This window comes from Thamnophis elegans, chromosome 13, assembly GCF_009769535.1.
Source record: "Thamnophis elegans isolate rThaEle1 chromosome 13, rThaEle1.pri, whole genome shotgun sequence".
NCBI lineage: Eukaryota > Metazoa > Chordata > Lepidosauria > Squamata > Colubridae > Thamnophis > Thamnophis elegans.
The window spans coordinates 21,988,073-22,002,971 of NC_045553.1; the positions used below are offsets into that span (position 1 = coordinate 21,988,073).

Consider the following 14,899-nt stretch of genomic DNA (forward strand, 5'->3'; position numbering starts at 1 on the left):
GAGAAATGCACTGTTGGACGAATGTGGCAAGGATAAAAGTGATCTGCGCTTGGTGCAAAACATTTTATTTTAGTTATTTCTTAGAATAGCAAGTGCATTTCGTGAGTTAAGGAGGTAAGGAAGGCTACAGATGAATATTTTTGATATCCTGAGGCTTCAGAAACCCTTTTACAAGCTTTTTGCAAGAAGTAGAATGTTTGCTCAGATAAAAAAAAACTTGCTTACTCTCGGGATAGTAGACAAAATCTGAGGACAATCCAGGGCCTCCTAGACACAAAGCCAGCATGAAGAAGAAGAAGATTAGGATGAAGAAAACTCTCTAAGAAAGATGAAGAAAAATACAATGAGTGGTCAGAGGAGTCATGTCCAATCACAAAACTCAGGGGCTCAAAGGCTATTTCTCCTGCCTTCTTTTCTCTCTCTCTTTACCCCCTTTCTTTCATTTCCAAATTGCCATAATTCAAAGTGGGAAGCCACAGTTCAAACAACAAAATGGAAATCATTAAAGCAGTTCAAGTTCATCTTTATTTTTTGGTATCCAGCCAAATTTGTGAAGCCATTAAAAATATTTTAATTTTAATGCTCCTTCCTTCTTTCTCCTTCCTTCCCTTCTTCTTCCTTCCTTCCTCCTTCCTTCCTTCCTTCCTTCCAAAAAAGGGAATCCCAAATCTATATTACTGAGTTGATATATTCGCCCATACAAAAAAAATTCTTTTTGTTCATTTATGTATCTACTGTTAAACCTGCTAAATAGCTAGGAAATAAAATCTTTCTGAGTCCTTGCCCGAAAATTACATCAGCAATGCCTGGATTTTATGCTCATACCAAATACCACTGATGCAAGAAATGTCCTTCTGGGTTCAGTTCCAAGTGGGGAAAAAGACACTGGAGACATGGAGGCTGCTTGGAAAGATGGTTTATTGGTGGACAGGGCCACATGGCTTGAGTCCTGAACAGAAAAGGTGATCACATGCTTCAATGTTGGTGGAGAAGAGGAGAAGGGCTGAGGGAGGGGCTTGCTAGGCTTTTTATAACCTGTTCAGTCCCAACTCTCTGTTTCCTGTTCCTGTGTAAGAAATGTATTCTGATTGGTTGTCAGACTCCCATGGGGCCATGCAGGGGCAACTTTCTAGGCTGTGTTTTGAATCCAGGTTTGTTTGAGTTCTCAGATGCCATGTGGTCAGTTGGGGCCAATATTATCATGCTTTCCTGTAGCTGCAGTGGAGAAGTCTTTATTATGTAAAGTGGACTAGCTTGGCCTTCTTAATGGCCCATTAACAAGGTGGGGATGGGCAGGAAGCTACAGGCAGCTATTCTGTCTTTTAAAACATGTTTCTTTCTTTTCACATCCAGAGAAATATTCTGCCTTTTCAATATTTCCTAGGATATTTCATTTTTCTGGGAGAGGGCTGGGTGATAACTTCCTACACCACAAAGTGCAATTAACTAGTTTTGCAAATCTTTCTTTTTCTATATATCTTTTGGTGTTTTAAGGGAACACCTGATTGCATTTGAATCTCCATTAATATTTACTGATATATTTTAATTTTCAACTTTATTTCATCCAAATAATATCCAGAAAGCTGCCTCATATCATCCATCTCTTTCCTGCAGACCTTCCCTTCTTACATCCAAGTCAGATCAACTCTTGCTGCACAGGAGAGCAAACAAGTTTGCTTACCATCTTGGATTTGGGAAACAATCGAGGAAACTCTTTGTAGGAGGAAGGAAGGACAAGGAGTAGCAGCTCTCTCTGAGGCCAGTAAAGAATTTGCTCCTCCAATTTATATAGCAGTAGAAGACAGCAGTGTAAAAAAGGAGATTGCCTCCTGTGCAATTATTAACCATCTTCTGGGTGCAAGTTGTGCCGAAATAGGTCCTGCCAAGTGGATAAAATATGCTTCATACTTGATTGGTCTCTGTTTGATAGATACAATGAAGGGGAACCACTTCATTAACTCCAGAACAACATTGTAATGAAAATACCACATTATGGAGAGATTGAAAATTTCCAGCAGAATGAGAGGACTGAAAACAGACAGATGTGCATTCTCCTCCCCAGCTTCCCCCAAGACGTCCCCTACCCATTTTAAGGATTGTAGAGCACCTGGAAATTGACTGCCCTACTATAAGAAGTGGGACTTACTCTCACTCTTTTCCTATAGACTTCCAAGGTATAATTTGGCATTTCAGAGGTTTAAGGTTTAAGAATGTCCTCTTAGTCCTCTCTTTATATGGTGTTCCCTGCATGCTTTTTGTCTATTAAAATCTTCAGTGAGGCATTTGACAGAGCAGACTTGCTTTCCCTGTAGTTTCTTTCTCTCTTGGTTCCCAGCTCACATGTTTTTGTTTTGCATTAGTCCTTGTTCTCTGGCTTTGCTCAAGGTGAGCTTCATATTCTCCCATTGACCTCTTGTAGGAGATATTTCTGGTGAAGGTACACAGAGTGGCTGTACTCCAGCTTTTGGTTTTTGATGAGACATGATTCCCACTTTCCAGTTATACCAAAACACCAATTGCAATAACACTAGCATTTAGATTTATATACCGCTCCATAATGCTTTAAGGCACTCTCTGAACAGTTTACATCATACTACCCCCAACAATCTGGGTCCTTATTTTATAAACCTCAGAAGAATGAAAGCTGAGTTAACCTTGAGCTGGTCAGGATCAAACTCCTGGCAGTGGGCAGAACTAGCTAGCATTATTGCATTCTAACCACTGTGCTATCAATACATCAAGGTGGTTGATAACCCAGAGCAGTAAAAGGCTTCCATAATTCTCTGCTTCCTTCTTGTGCAGTTATTTGCATTGGCCACAATTGTTTCTGTAAATCATTTCTAGAATATAAGACGGTTGTTTCTTCCCAAGAAATGTGCATCTGATCTCTCTCACTTTTAAACAAAAGGAATACTTGACTGAGTCATGCATGACTTTATTCCTGAAGCCTTTGGCTGAAGTCTCCAGTCCTATGCCATGTTTTTTGTGGCAAAAGCTTAAGTAGCCATTTGGCAGTCTTGTTTGGCTAGTTTCTATGCAATATGATTTATAAAGTACTTTTTTTTCTGGAGAGTGTCTTTCAAAACTTTTTGTGCATTTGAATCACATGTCAGTGACGGTTTTTGAACTTTACTTCATATTCTTCCCTGTAGCTAAAGCAACTTGGATTACAAATGTGAAACATTCAATGCATCTTTAATAGTTAAGTTGATTTCCTGCGCTTTATCTCAAACACACAACAACTTTTGTTCTTAGTTGCAAAGTCATGTCCGACCATCACGACCGCATGGACAACGTTCCTCCAGGTCTTCCTGTCCTCTACCATCCGCTATCCATGGGTTGCTCCTGGTTCAACTCGGATCAGGCGAACTGGTAGTGGCAGCGGCCTGAGGCTCCGCTCACCCACCCGGATGCTTCTGCGCAGCGCAGAAGGATTGCACATGCGTACAAGTGTGCACACAAGAACAAGAAAACTGGTAGCACCGGGATTTGCAACCTACCTCTGGCTCACGCCTACTGCTTTGGTGACTCCCTCCAGCCACCTCATTCTCTGTCGTCTCCTTCTTCTTAGCAGAATGCCTTTCCATTTTGTTTGTTTGTTTGTTTGCTTACTTATTTATTTTAGAAAATTTATATTAGCACATACTCACACATAGTGACTCAAAGTGGATTACATGGATATAAACACACCATATGTTGTTGTTAGTTGCGAAGTCATGTCCGACTCATCGCGACCCCATGGACAATGTTCCTCCAGGCCTTCTTGCCCTCTACCATCCTCTGGAGTCCATTTAAGCTCACGCCGACTGCTTCAGTGACCCCATCCAGCCACCTCCTTCTCTGTCACCCGCTTCTTCTTTTGCCCTCCATGGTTCCCAGCATGAGGCTCTTCTCCAGGGAGTCCTTCCTTCCCATTAGGTGGGCAAAATATTTGAATTTCCTCTTCAGGATCTGGCCTTTTAAAGAGCAGTCAGGGTTGATCTTCTCTAGGAGTGACCGGTTGGATCGCCTTGCAGTCCAAGGGAGTCTTCCCCAGCACCAGAGTTCAAAGGCCTCCATTCTTTGGCGCTCAGCCTTCCTTATGGTTCAACCTTCACAGCCTTCCATTGCAACTGGGAAAACCATAGCCTTGACTATATGTATTTTAGTTGGCAGGGTGATGTCTCTGCTTTTTAGTCTGCTGTCTAGATTTGCCATCGCTTTCCTCCCCAGGAGCAAGTGTCTTTTAATTTTTGGCTGCAGTCCCCATCTGCAGTGATCTTGAAACTCAGAAGATAAAATCTGTCACTCTCTCTATTTTTTCCACATCTATTTGCCAGGAATTGAGAGGGCGGATGGCATGATCTTAGTTTTCTTAATGTTGAGTTTCAAGCCAACTTTTGCACTCTCCTTCACCTGCATCAAGAGGCTCTTTAGTTCCTCTTCACTTTCTGCCATTAGAGTGGTATCATCTGCGACAACTTTACCAGTAAAATAATGTTTGGAGACCTTCTCTGTAACTTTTTATTACATAATGATTTGTAGTTCATTTTCTCCAATACTGGAATGACTCATTTCTTGGCATTGTTCAGACTGGACTTTCCGGTTCGTTCTTTCTCCAGTGTTGATCAGACTGGAATTTCAGGTTTTGTTTCCTTAGGAGGATAAGACCCAGCCCTTTAATATAGCTTCTGTCTCCTTTTGGTTAATTTTAAATCAGAATAGAGCTGGAAGGGACCTTGGAGGTCTTCTAGTCCAGCCCCTGCTCCAAATAGAGACCCACATACCTTCATAGACAAGTAACTGTCCAGTCTCTTCTTAAAAACCTCCAGTGATGAAGCACCCACAACCTCTGGTGGCAAGTTGTTCCCCTGGTTGCTTGTTCTCACTGTCAGTAAGTTTCTCCTTAATTCCAGGTTGCTCCTCTCCTGGATTAGTTTCCTTCTGTTGCTTCTAGTCCTGCCCTCTGGTACTTTGAAAATAAATGGACCCCTCTCCTCTTTGTGGCAGCCCCTCAAATACTGGAAGACTGCTATCATGTTCTCCTCTAGTCCTTACAAAACAGAGATCTGTCATATGACTTATTTCCCGTGAGCAAACTATAATCTAATACCTTTTAATCAGCAAAGTAAATAACATTGACCCAGCGTGGTCACGGAGAGTGTGAAAATGTGAAATAAAGACGTAAAGAGCTCAAAGGATTTACCAAGATATTTCCAGGAAAGCCAAGATGGCTTCCTCTGAGGTGGAAGAATACAAACATTCCATGAAACAGTGAAAAGAAATCTTAATCTTCTAGAGTTTTCTTGTTTATTAACAACTCTGTAACTTGACTGCAGAAAACATGACTTCAGCAACAGAGTGGTCAACACCTGGAATGCTCTACCTGACTCCGTTGTTACATCCTCAAACCCCCATAATGTCAACCTTAAACTGTCCACCGTGAACCTCACCCCATTCCTAAGAGGTCCTTAAAGGGGGCGTGCATAAGCGCCCCAGCATGCCTACCATCCCCATTTATTCATACCCATTTCCTATGTTCATATTTATGTTTATACTTATAACTGTTCTCTCGTACGTGTTTGACCAACTCAATAAATAAATGAAATAAGTAATAAATAAACAATATAGTTAGAAAGTTTATTTGCTTTGATCCTACCCACTCTCTGCTAAAAAGCCTCTTTGACCGTAGATTGTGCACTGGAAATAAGAGTCAGAACCGATCCCCATTTTGTCATAAATTAGTAATATTTATGTATTTTCATAAGTCCGTAATTCCATCTCAGAGGCAAATCTAATTTTCCTACAAAACCAGGAACACTAACGTAACAACATTTCAGAGAGAATAAACCTGAAACACTGGCCTGAACAACATTTCAGAGGGAATGAATCATTCCAATATTTATAAACCGTACCGTAATAACAATAACAGAGGAGGTCTCCATGCCTTATTTTGCAGAACAGTTCTCTTGGATTTGAAGTAAAGAAGAAAACAGATAATTATGGGGTTTTCTTACTGCTCTGGACTTTTAGTATTCCCAGAAAGAGAAAATCACATCTCAGAAAAGACTTTTTATAAATGTTTTTTTTTAATGTTCAAAAAAACTAAAAAGAAAAGGAACCTTTATGGATGGCTGTTCAAGCAGAAAATGACAAAAGATACTCAGAAAGGAAAGTTCAGTAGGTATAAAAAAAAATCAAAAAGATTCTAAGAAAGAAAGATAAAAGGCTAATCACAAAGTGGATAAATGATGAAGTTTCAAAGAGATTAAGAGATGACAGATAATGAGAAAATACATTAATGAAATGGGAAAATGGATATAGGCAAAATAGCGGTATATAAATTAATAGACAATATATTTTTATTATAACCCCAATAAGTAAAGATTAGTAGGTAGGAATGTAGGATTAGATAATTTGATGATAATAATGTTAATGTGTTAAAATATACAGTGCATTTAAAATAGTAAGGATTAGAAAGTATGGGGATTTTGAGATACATTCCCATTCATCTAGCTGTCATAGCTGTCATCTTGCACCAATTATTTGGACATATCTCTAATCAATTTCTGGATCATTATATTTACTCCCATACTTCTCTGTTTTTCACCCACATAAACCAAGGTGTGACCTAAACAGTTGGAGAACATGTATTTTCTTAACAGGGATTATTATCCACTTTTAATGTCAGTACTTTTTAATATATTGTAAAAAGTAATGTCTAGTGCTGGTCTTTGACCATAATAAGTAGTAAGTAAGTAAGTAAGTAAGTAAGTAAGTAAGTAAGTAAGTAAGTAAGTAAATAATATGTATATGTGTGGGTGGATGGGTGGGTGGGTGTGTATACATACACATACATAAATACATTCCCGGGATTGATTCAATATTGTTAATATTAGGTGTTATTAGTAACCTTGCACATTTGGAACATTGAAGCCATGGTGGAATAATGAGTAATTTTTAAAAAAATATTCAATGAAATTTTTAGTAAGAGATAATAAACATGGGGCACAAAGAAATGCTATTTATGTTTATGAAATCTTGGAAAGGGATCAAGGACTATGGAAAGAGACTAATATTGTTGAGGTTGGAGTTTCTGGAGGATCTATACTTATTTCTTTGACTGTTTTTCACCCTTATGACTGCAGCAGGATCCTCGTGGTCGTAAGCCGGACACTTAGCAATTGGCTCAGGTTTATGGCAGTTGCCGTGTGGTAGGATCAAATGATCTCCCTTTACGTCCTTCTGACAAGTGAATCAATGGGGAAGCCAGATTCATAGAACAACCGTGTAACTACCTTAACAAATGCAGTGCTTCACTTAATGACTTTGGCCCAAAAGGCTGTAACATGGGACTAAACTCACTTAACAAATGTCTCACTGAGCCACAGAAATTTTGGCCACCCTTGTGGTCGTACTTTGAGGACTATGACCTGTCCCCAACATAGGCTGGGGGCATCTAGGGAGCAGCTGGGGAGAAGGATGCACATCCGGCTCCTTGAAACTCACAAATCCTGCTGGCCACCATTTCCTGATTATTATTTACGTTGTTCTAAAGCCGACAAAAGACTTTCCCCTTATCACATCTACAAAACAAACGCAAACTAGTCATACGTAAATATTTTCCTTCTGGCAGTAGCTAGAAGGGGGAAAAAATGAAGTGACAAAACTTTTACTCAGAATTTTTTAAAAAAAGAAATTACACAAGGGGCGGTCTTGGTTTTTGTATAAATTGGAGGAGCAGATTCCTTTCCGACCTCAGAGAGAAGTTCTGCTCCTTGTCCTTTTCCTAACAAGACTTTCCTAGATCCTCCCCAAAGCCAAGATGGTAAGTGAAATGACACTTTATTCACAAACCAGAGCTCGATTTAACTTGGATGTGAGAAGAGAAGGGCTGGAAGAATGAGGTGGCCACTTGGGGACAGTCAATCTCTTGCAACTGAACCCAGAGCCGTAGTTGTGCTTATAACAATGATAGGAATACTCTGTACCTTATTTAGATTCAATAGACAGGTGGCTCAATGGCTAAGACGCTGAGCTGGTCAATCAGAAAGGTTGGCAGTTCAGCAGTTCAAATCCCTAGCGCCTCATAACGGAGCAAGCTCCCATGACTTGTCCCAGCTTCTGCCAATCTAGCAGTTCGAAAGCAGGTAAAAATGCAAGTAGGAAACTAGGGACCACCTTTGGTGGGAAGGGAACAGCGTCTTCAGCATTTAGTCATGACAGCCACATGACCATGGAGACGTCTTCGGATAGCGCTGGCTCTTCAGCTTTGAAACAGAGATGAGCATCACCCCTTAGAGCTGGGACCAACTGGCACGCATGTGCGAGGGGAAACTTTACCTTTATGAAAGACAGAAATACAGGAAAAAAAAATGAAGCACAAATGCCAGAATGTCCTCAGACAAGAGAAAGGATAAGAAGAACTACTAATAAATTGCATTTTGGGAGGAGTGTAAAATCCAGACGTAACTGGTGTCATTTTTTGAGCAGAGACTCAAGTAGAGGTTTTTTTAAACAGCTATTTAGTAGTGTTGAGGATAAACGCACACATGCAGAAATGAATATTTTGGTATGGAGGACACAGCAACTCAATAATACAGATTCAGGGTTGTCCCTTCCACCCGCCACAAAGTCTCTCAGGTGGGAGAAGGCATGAAAAGGGGCAGACACTGATGTGAGGGTAAGGTTTGTCTCCTTCCATCTGTAGTGGGGTAACTCACAATGCCAAGTTTTGCTTCTGGAGGGGGACAGAAGTATGAATCAGTTGCCAAGCATCTGAAGTTTGATCTAATGACTATCTAATGCTGCAAAGGTCATACCATTTTTTAAATAAAAAAGTCACCTTTTTCAGTGCCGTTGTAACTTTGAATGGTCACTAAATGAACTGATGTAAATCAAGGACTACCTGTATTGAAGAGGACACCAAATTCCCCGGTTGACTGACTTTCTTATTCTCTTCCTTCCATAGAGAGTCTTCTTCAGCCTGATTGTTCTTTGTTTCATGCTGGCTACATGTCAAGGGGCATGCTTTATGGTTATGTTTGAACCCCAGCTTATAAATGGTAATCATACTCTTTATTGATCTGAAGAAATCACGACTGTACTTGCTAGAATCCTGCATTCCAGTTTTGGTCACCACACTATAAAAAAATGTGGAGACTCTAGAAAGAGTGCAGAGAAGAGCAACCAAGAGAATTAGGGGCCTGGAGGCTAAAACATAGGATGAACAGTTGCAGGAACTGGGCATGGCTACTCTAGTGAAGAGAAGGACCAGGGGAGAAAGGATAGCAGCCTTCCAATATTTGAGCGGCTGCCCCAGAGAGGAGGGGGTCAAGCTATTTTCTAAAGCACCTGAAGACCAGACAAGGATTGATGGATGGAAATTGAATGAGAGATTCAATCTAGAAATAAGGGAAAATTTTATTTTCTGATGGACAGTGAGATCAAAACAGATGAAACAGAAGTTGCCTTCAGAAGTTGTGGGAGCTTCATCACTGGAAGCTTTCAAGAAGAGACTGGACTGCCATCTCTCAGAAATGGTGTAGGGTCTCCTGCTTGAGTAGGGGTTGGACTAGATGACCCACAAGGTCCCTTCCAACACTGTTATACTGTTTAAGACCTGTTTGGCCCAGTTTTCCATCAAAGGTCTCCTAAACCCCCAACCGTATTAATGCAGACGTTGTTGGCTCACCAGAGTCCTAACACATCTGATCAACAAATTAAGTAAAATGCTTTGTAGCAACTGTGAAGAATTTGTGTAATAGTAGGTTTGGGTGCAGCTACGGGTTCAACTGGAGTCTTTTTTCTTAGGGAAAGTGGTGTGGCCAACAAAATGCGTGGATCCGTATGATAGGAAAGAGCATCCCATTGGGTCCAAATGGAACACAGATGAGTGTATGAGATGCGAGTGTCTTAAAGACGGAATGTCATGCTGTCACAGGTAAGAAATCATGCTATCAGTTTACGGGGTTCGTGAGTGGGACATGCTGTCCTGCTGTACTTCTCTGGACTTCATGGGCAGTTCCAGTTAGTGTTGGTGGGGCAGGAGAGGTCAAGCCACAAGTCTTTTCAATGTGGCGTGCCTCAGAGTTCAAGTCCTTCAAGTCTTCTCACCATCTACATCAGGAGTGTCAAATTTGATTTCCTTGAGGGCCACATCAAGGTTGTGTTTGACCTTGGGGGGGCTGGGGTAGGCATGCCCAGCTCAATCTCACTCATGTCAGGGGCACCTGTGGTGGCCCCAGCATCCCTACAAATTTTCATGATAAGCACACATATTTAATCCAAGTTACTATGTGATCTGTTCCTGTCTGGGTAATAATATTAAATTTCTAGAGTCCAGCTCATTGAGAAGTTCAGCCCCTTGTTTGCCTTTCCAATATTGAGCAAGTAGTATTATGTGGAGCAGTGGTGGGATTCAAATTTTTTTACTACCAGGTCTGTGGCCGTGGCTTGGTGGGCATGGCAGGGGGAGGATACTGCAAAATCTGCATTCCCCTCACATTCCAGGGGGAAGGATACTGCAAAATCCCCATTCCCTTGCCACTCTAGGGAAAGGATACTAAAAATATTCACAGTCACTCGTGCCCTTGTGACCTCTAGGCTGGAGTACTGCAACGTGCTCTACATGGGGCTGCCCTTGAGGAGTATTCGGCGACTCCAGCTAGTCCAGAGTGCAGCCGCGCGAGCGATTGTGGGTGCACCTCGCTTCACCCACGTAACACCTATCCTCCGCGAGCTGCACTGGCTACCTGTCGATCTCCGGATACGCTTCAAGGTGCTACTTGCCACCCATAAAGCCCTCCATGGTAGTGGATCTGGGTACTTGAGAGACCGCCTACTGCCAATCACCTCCACACGACCTATTAGATCTCATCGATTAGGCCTCCTCCGAGTTCCATCCGCTGGTCAATGCCGACTGGCAACCACGCGGAGGAGAGCCTTCTCGGTGGTAGCTCCGACCCAATGGAACGATCTCCCCGTGGAGATTCGTACCCTCACCACCCTCCAGACCTTCCGCACAGCCCTCAGAATCTGGCTATCCCGTCAGGCCTGGGGCTAAAGATTGTAACCCGCCCGAATGGTATGAATGTTGTGTTTTAACCATGTATTGTCTTATATGTAAAAGTCTGTTTTCCCCCCTTCCTTTGGATTGTGAGCCGCCCTGAGTCCCCCAGGGAAAAGGGCGGCATATAAATAAACCTCTAATCTCTAATCTAATCTAATTCCCTCCCCAGTCCAGGGGAAGGATACTGTAAAATCCCCATTCCTCCCCAGTCCAGGGGAAGGATACTTAAGGTGACCAGATTTTCAGATTGGTAAAGAGGGACACCTTTGACTGGGGTGGTGGGGTGGGGGCTTGATTAAAAATTTTATACAGAGAAACAAAAATGTTCATACAATGCAAAAATAGTATTGTATTTTTTTATTTCAACATAACTACAATTTACAAATATAAATTGTAACTGTTGCCAAACATCAAAATTTTGATCACGTGACCATGAGGATGCTGCAATGGTTGCTAAGTGTGAAAATGGTTGCTAAGTGTGAAAAATGGTCATCAGTCACTTTTTTCAATGCCATTGTAACTTTGGTCACTATACCACCTTTCTTGCCGCAGTTCTTAAGTGAATAACTGCAGCTGGTATTTTGTATTTTGGTTAGAATCTTTTTTTAAATAATCTAAGACAATTTAAAAAAAGAATTCACACAGAATAAATGAAGTAAAACATTTCAAACTATTCCACACAGAATAAATTGAAGTAAAACTATTTTTAAAAATTCTATGCACAATATATTTCAAAGTATTGTGCATAGAATTTTTAAAAATGGTTTCACTTCAATTTATTTTGGATAGAATCTTTTTTTAAATAGTCTAAGACAATTTAAAAAAAGAATCCACACAGAATAAAACTATTTTAAAAAATCCTATGCACAATAAATAAAATATTATTTTGAAATACATTAAAAAAATAAAAGAAAAAAACCAGCTCACTTACCAGCAGGCAGGCATTCCAAGTCAATCCAGAATGATGTAGATGTTAATACAAAGAACTGAGCAAATTAAAATGGTAAAATTAGTCCCAGGGAAATTTTTCAAAGAAACTTTGCCACCATTTTTCCCACACGAGCTGACCTCCAACCTCCGTCCCTCTCCCCTCTGGGAAATCCAGGAAGGAACAGTCGCTACTTCTCTAGCCAAAGTATTTCCTGGAGCTCTATGGTACTGGGTCATCTTTTCTTATAAAAGGAAGTAAAAGGGGTGAGGGAGGGTTCCGTTTTCTTGCTTTAACATTTTAATATCTTCAATGAAAGTACTGAGACAGAGAGAGAAGTTAGACAGAGTGTCTTTTGTCTTGCCCCGGTTAGGATTTCTTAAGCAAATCCACTGGGTTTTCAACATGAAGCCACAAAATTGGGACTTTTTAAAAACGCCCTGGGACATGGGACAAATTGTTAGTAATTGTGACTGTCCCGCCAAAATCAGGACGTCTGGTCACCTTAAGGATACTGTAAAATCTCCATTCCCTCCCCATTCCAGAGGAAGGATACTGCAAAATCCCCATTTCCTCCTGATCAGCTGGGACTCGGGAGGCAGAGAATAGATTGGGACAGGGGCTGCCAGAGGTGGTATTTACTGGTTCTCCGAACTACTCAAAATTTCCATAACCCATTCTCCAGAACTGGTCAGCACCTGTTGAATACCACCTCAGGAGTAGAGAAACTGAGGCTGACAGGGAGCAGAATTTCTCCCAGCTTTTATTGCTTTCTCCTGGCCTCTTGGGACTGGGGGACAGCTGGCCTCTCCTTTCATCCATCCTGCGGGCCCTGGTTGCAGGTCTCCAACAAGCTCCTTATACTTCTGCATGAAAACACAAGGGCATCCACAATCAATTCTTATGTGTCTCAATCCTGAGATTTCTCAGTGCAAAGGAGGATCTCCAAGAATTGGGATTGTAGAACCAAATAAAGCCATGGCTGCATCAACATTCTCTTAGGAAGTCTCTATCGTTCTGTGCAAGGTCTAAGGTGGCAGATTATCCTATGACCATGTCAATTAAGGTCAAGTTTGACCGATCCTAATTCCTTTCTTTCTCTCCCCCCCTTCGAAGGTATGGTGGTATTGCCGTAGTGGAAGGATGCAAAACAGTGGTAAATCCCGTGACATGTAAACCTGAATTCTACAGAAATGATGACCCATCAAAGCGCTGTGATGTCTGATCTCTTCACATGGAGGAGCTGGAATAAATCTCTCCTGTATAAATGAAACTCAATAAATCTCTCACATCAGCGTCTTAAACTTTTGCATGTCTCTTCTTTTATTAAATAACGAACTTGGGACTTGGGATGTAAGGCATGCATAGCTGGGAGGTATTGCCTGCATCAGTTTGGCATTGTGTAGCAAGCAAACACTGCTTGAGCACTAATGTGGCTTGCCAAAAAGCCCATCGAGAGCAGGAAAGAATCGGAAGCATTAGAAGTGAGAATTCATTGTCAACTTTTCACCTTGACATTCTTTGAAGTCTATTCTCTGGTGACGAGCAGGCTAAGTTTAAAGAAGTTTTTAATTTGAGTCTTAGGCAGGAGTTTCATGTTCCCTGGCCTATTGTGGCCTTCACTCTTTCCGTTCTGGCCTCATAGAATTGCTTTGCATTGCTCAGAAGGTTAGGAATTGGGATTAAATAACTCCAGTGATGCAAACAGGAGAATGTTGGACCAGCCACAATTTAAACCTCTAAATACAAATAATCCTTGGCTCCATTCATTGATAAATATTCATTAGAGATCAAGTGTATTGCAGTAGGTAAAGCCAGAACTGAAAGCCACAGTTTTGGCTTGGCACTATCCAGCCATCTAAATGGTTTTTGAGCTTTTGAAGAATACTGGGTCTAAAACATACTTTGGGGTATCGCTCCACATACTTCCCTCCACATAGATGATATTCCACTGAGGACTATACATTGCGTATGGTTGGTCAGGCAATTGTGAATCTATCTTGCAGAGGTTGTGAGATACTTTGTCAAATGCCTTACGGAAGGTTGTAACAGACAGGCAAAATGCATGCATGGAAAACCATATAAGCATAAGACTCAGATAAGATTTTTGTTGCTCTAATAAGCAAGATTCTGAAATCCTTGGGAAATAGTGTAAGTCCCACTTATGAGAGCCGATTGCCGGATGGTCTACAATCCTCAAAATGGGTAGGGGGCATCTTGGGGGAGGTGGGAAATGGCTGCACACGTGGCTGACTGACCTTCTCTCATTCTGTTGGGAGACTTGATTTGGCCATTGTTTCATTTTTCCTTAACATCTTGTTCTGAAGCTGATGAAAACTTCCTCTTAACATCATCCATAAAATAGGAACTATTTGTAAAGGAACAATTTTCCTTCTGGAAATGGCTATTTTGGCACGACTTTCACCCACAGACATTTTTTTTAAATGTGTGCAAGGAGTGGTCTTATTTTTTTTGCAAAAATTGGAGAAGCAGATTCCTTGCCTGCCTCAGAGAGAAGCACTGCTCCTTGTCCTTCTATCCCAACCAAGAGTTTCCTGGGGCTTCCCCAAAGCCAAGATGGTAAAAAAATTGGGTTAGATGTAAGAAGAGAATGGTTGAAGGAATGAGATGGCCCCTTTGAGACAGTCACTTTCTCACAGCTGAATCACCCCATGGTCATGGCTGTGGAGAGAATCATAAGAGGATATGTCTGAACATAATTTAGATAACATAAAGGTGACATAGAATAAGACGCAGGGGTGAAATACTACTGGTTCGGACTGGTTTGCCCAAACCGGTAGTAAAATGCTACTGATTCGGGTGAACTAATATTCTGGACAATCAGCTGGATGACAATCAGCTGTTTCCTGCTTTCTAGCTAATCTAAATTGTGTGGCACAGCAGATTCCACCCCCCACACA

The 14,899-nt window shown here is 41.4% G+C and overlaps 1 protein-coding gene across 1 annotated transcript; it reads left to right on the top strand.

Annotated features, from left to right (window-relative positions):
* The first annotated feature begins 7,736 nt into the window (after positions 1 to 7,736).
* LOC116516415 (small serum protein 5-like) lies at positions 7,737 to 13,267 on the top strand. The gene is made up of 4 exons (XM_032228872.1): positions 7,737 to 7,807; positions 8,951 to 9,044; positions 9,793 to 9,922; positions 13,095 to 13,267. The coding sequence occupies exons 1-4, from the start codon at positions 7,805 to 7,807 to the stop codon at positions 13,201 to 13,203; spliced, it is 336 nt and encodes a 111-aa protein (XP_032084763.1). The 5' UTR covers positions 7,737 to 7,804; the 3' UTR covers positions 13,204 to 13,267.
* Positions 13,268 to 14,899: the final 1,632 nt, after the last annotated feature.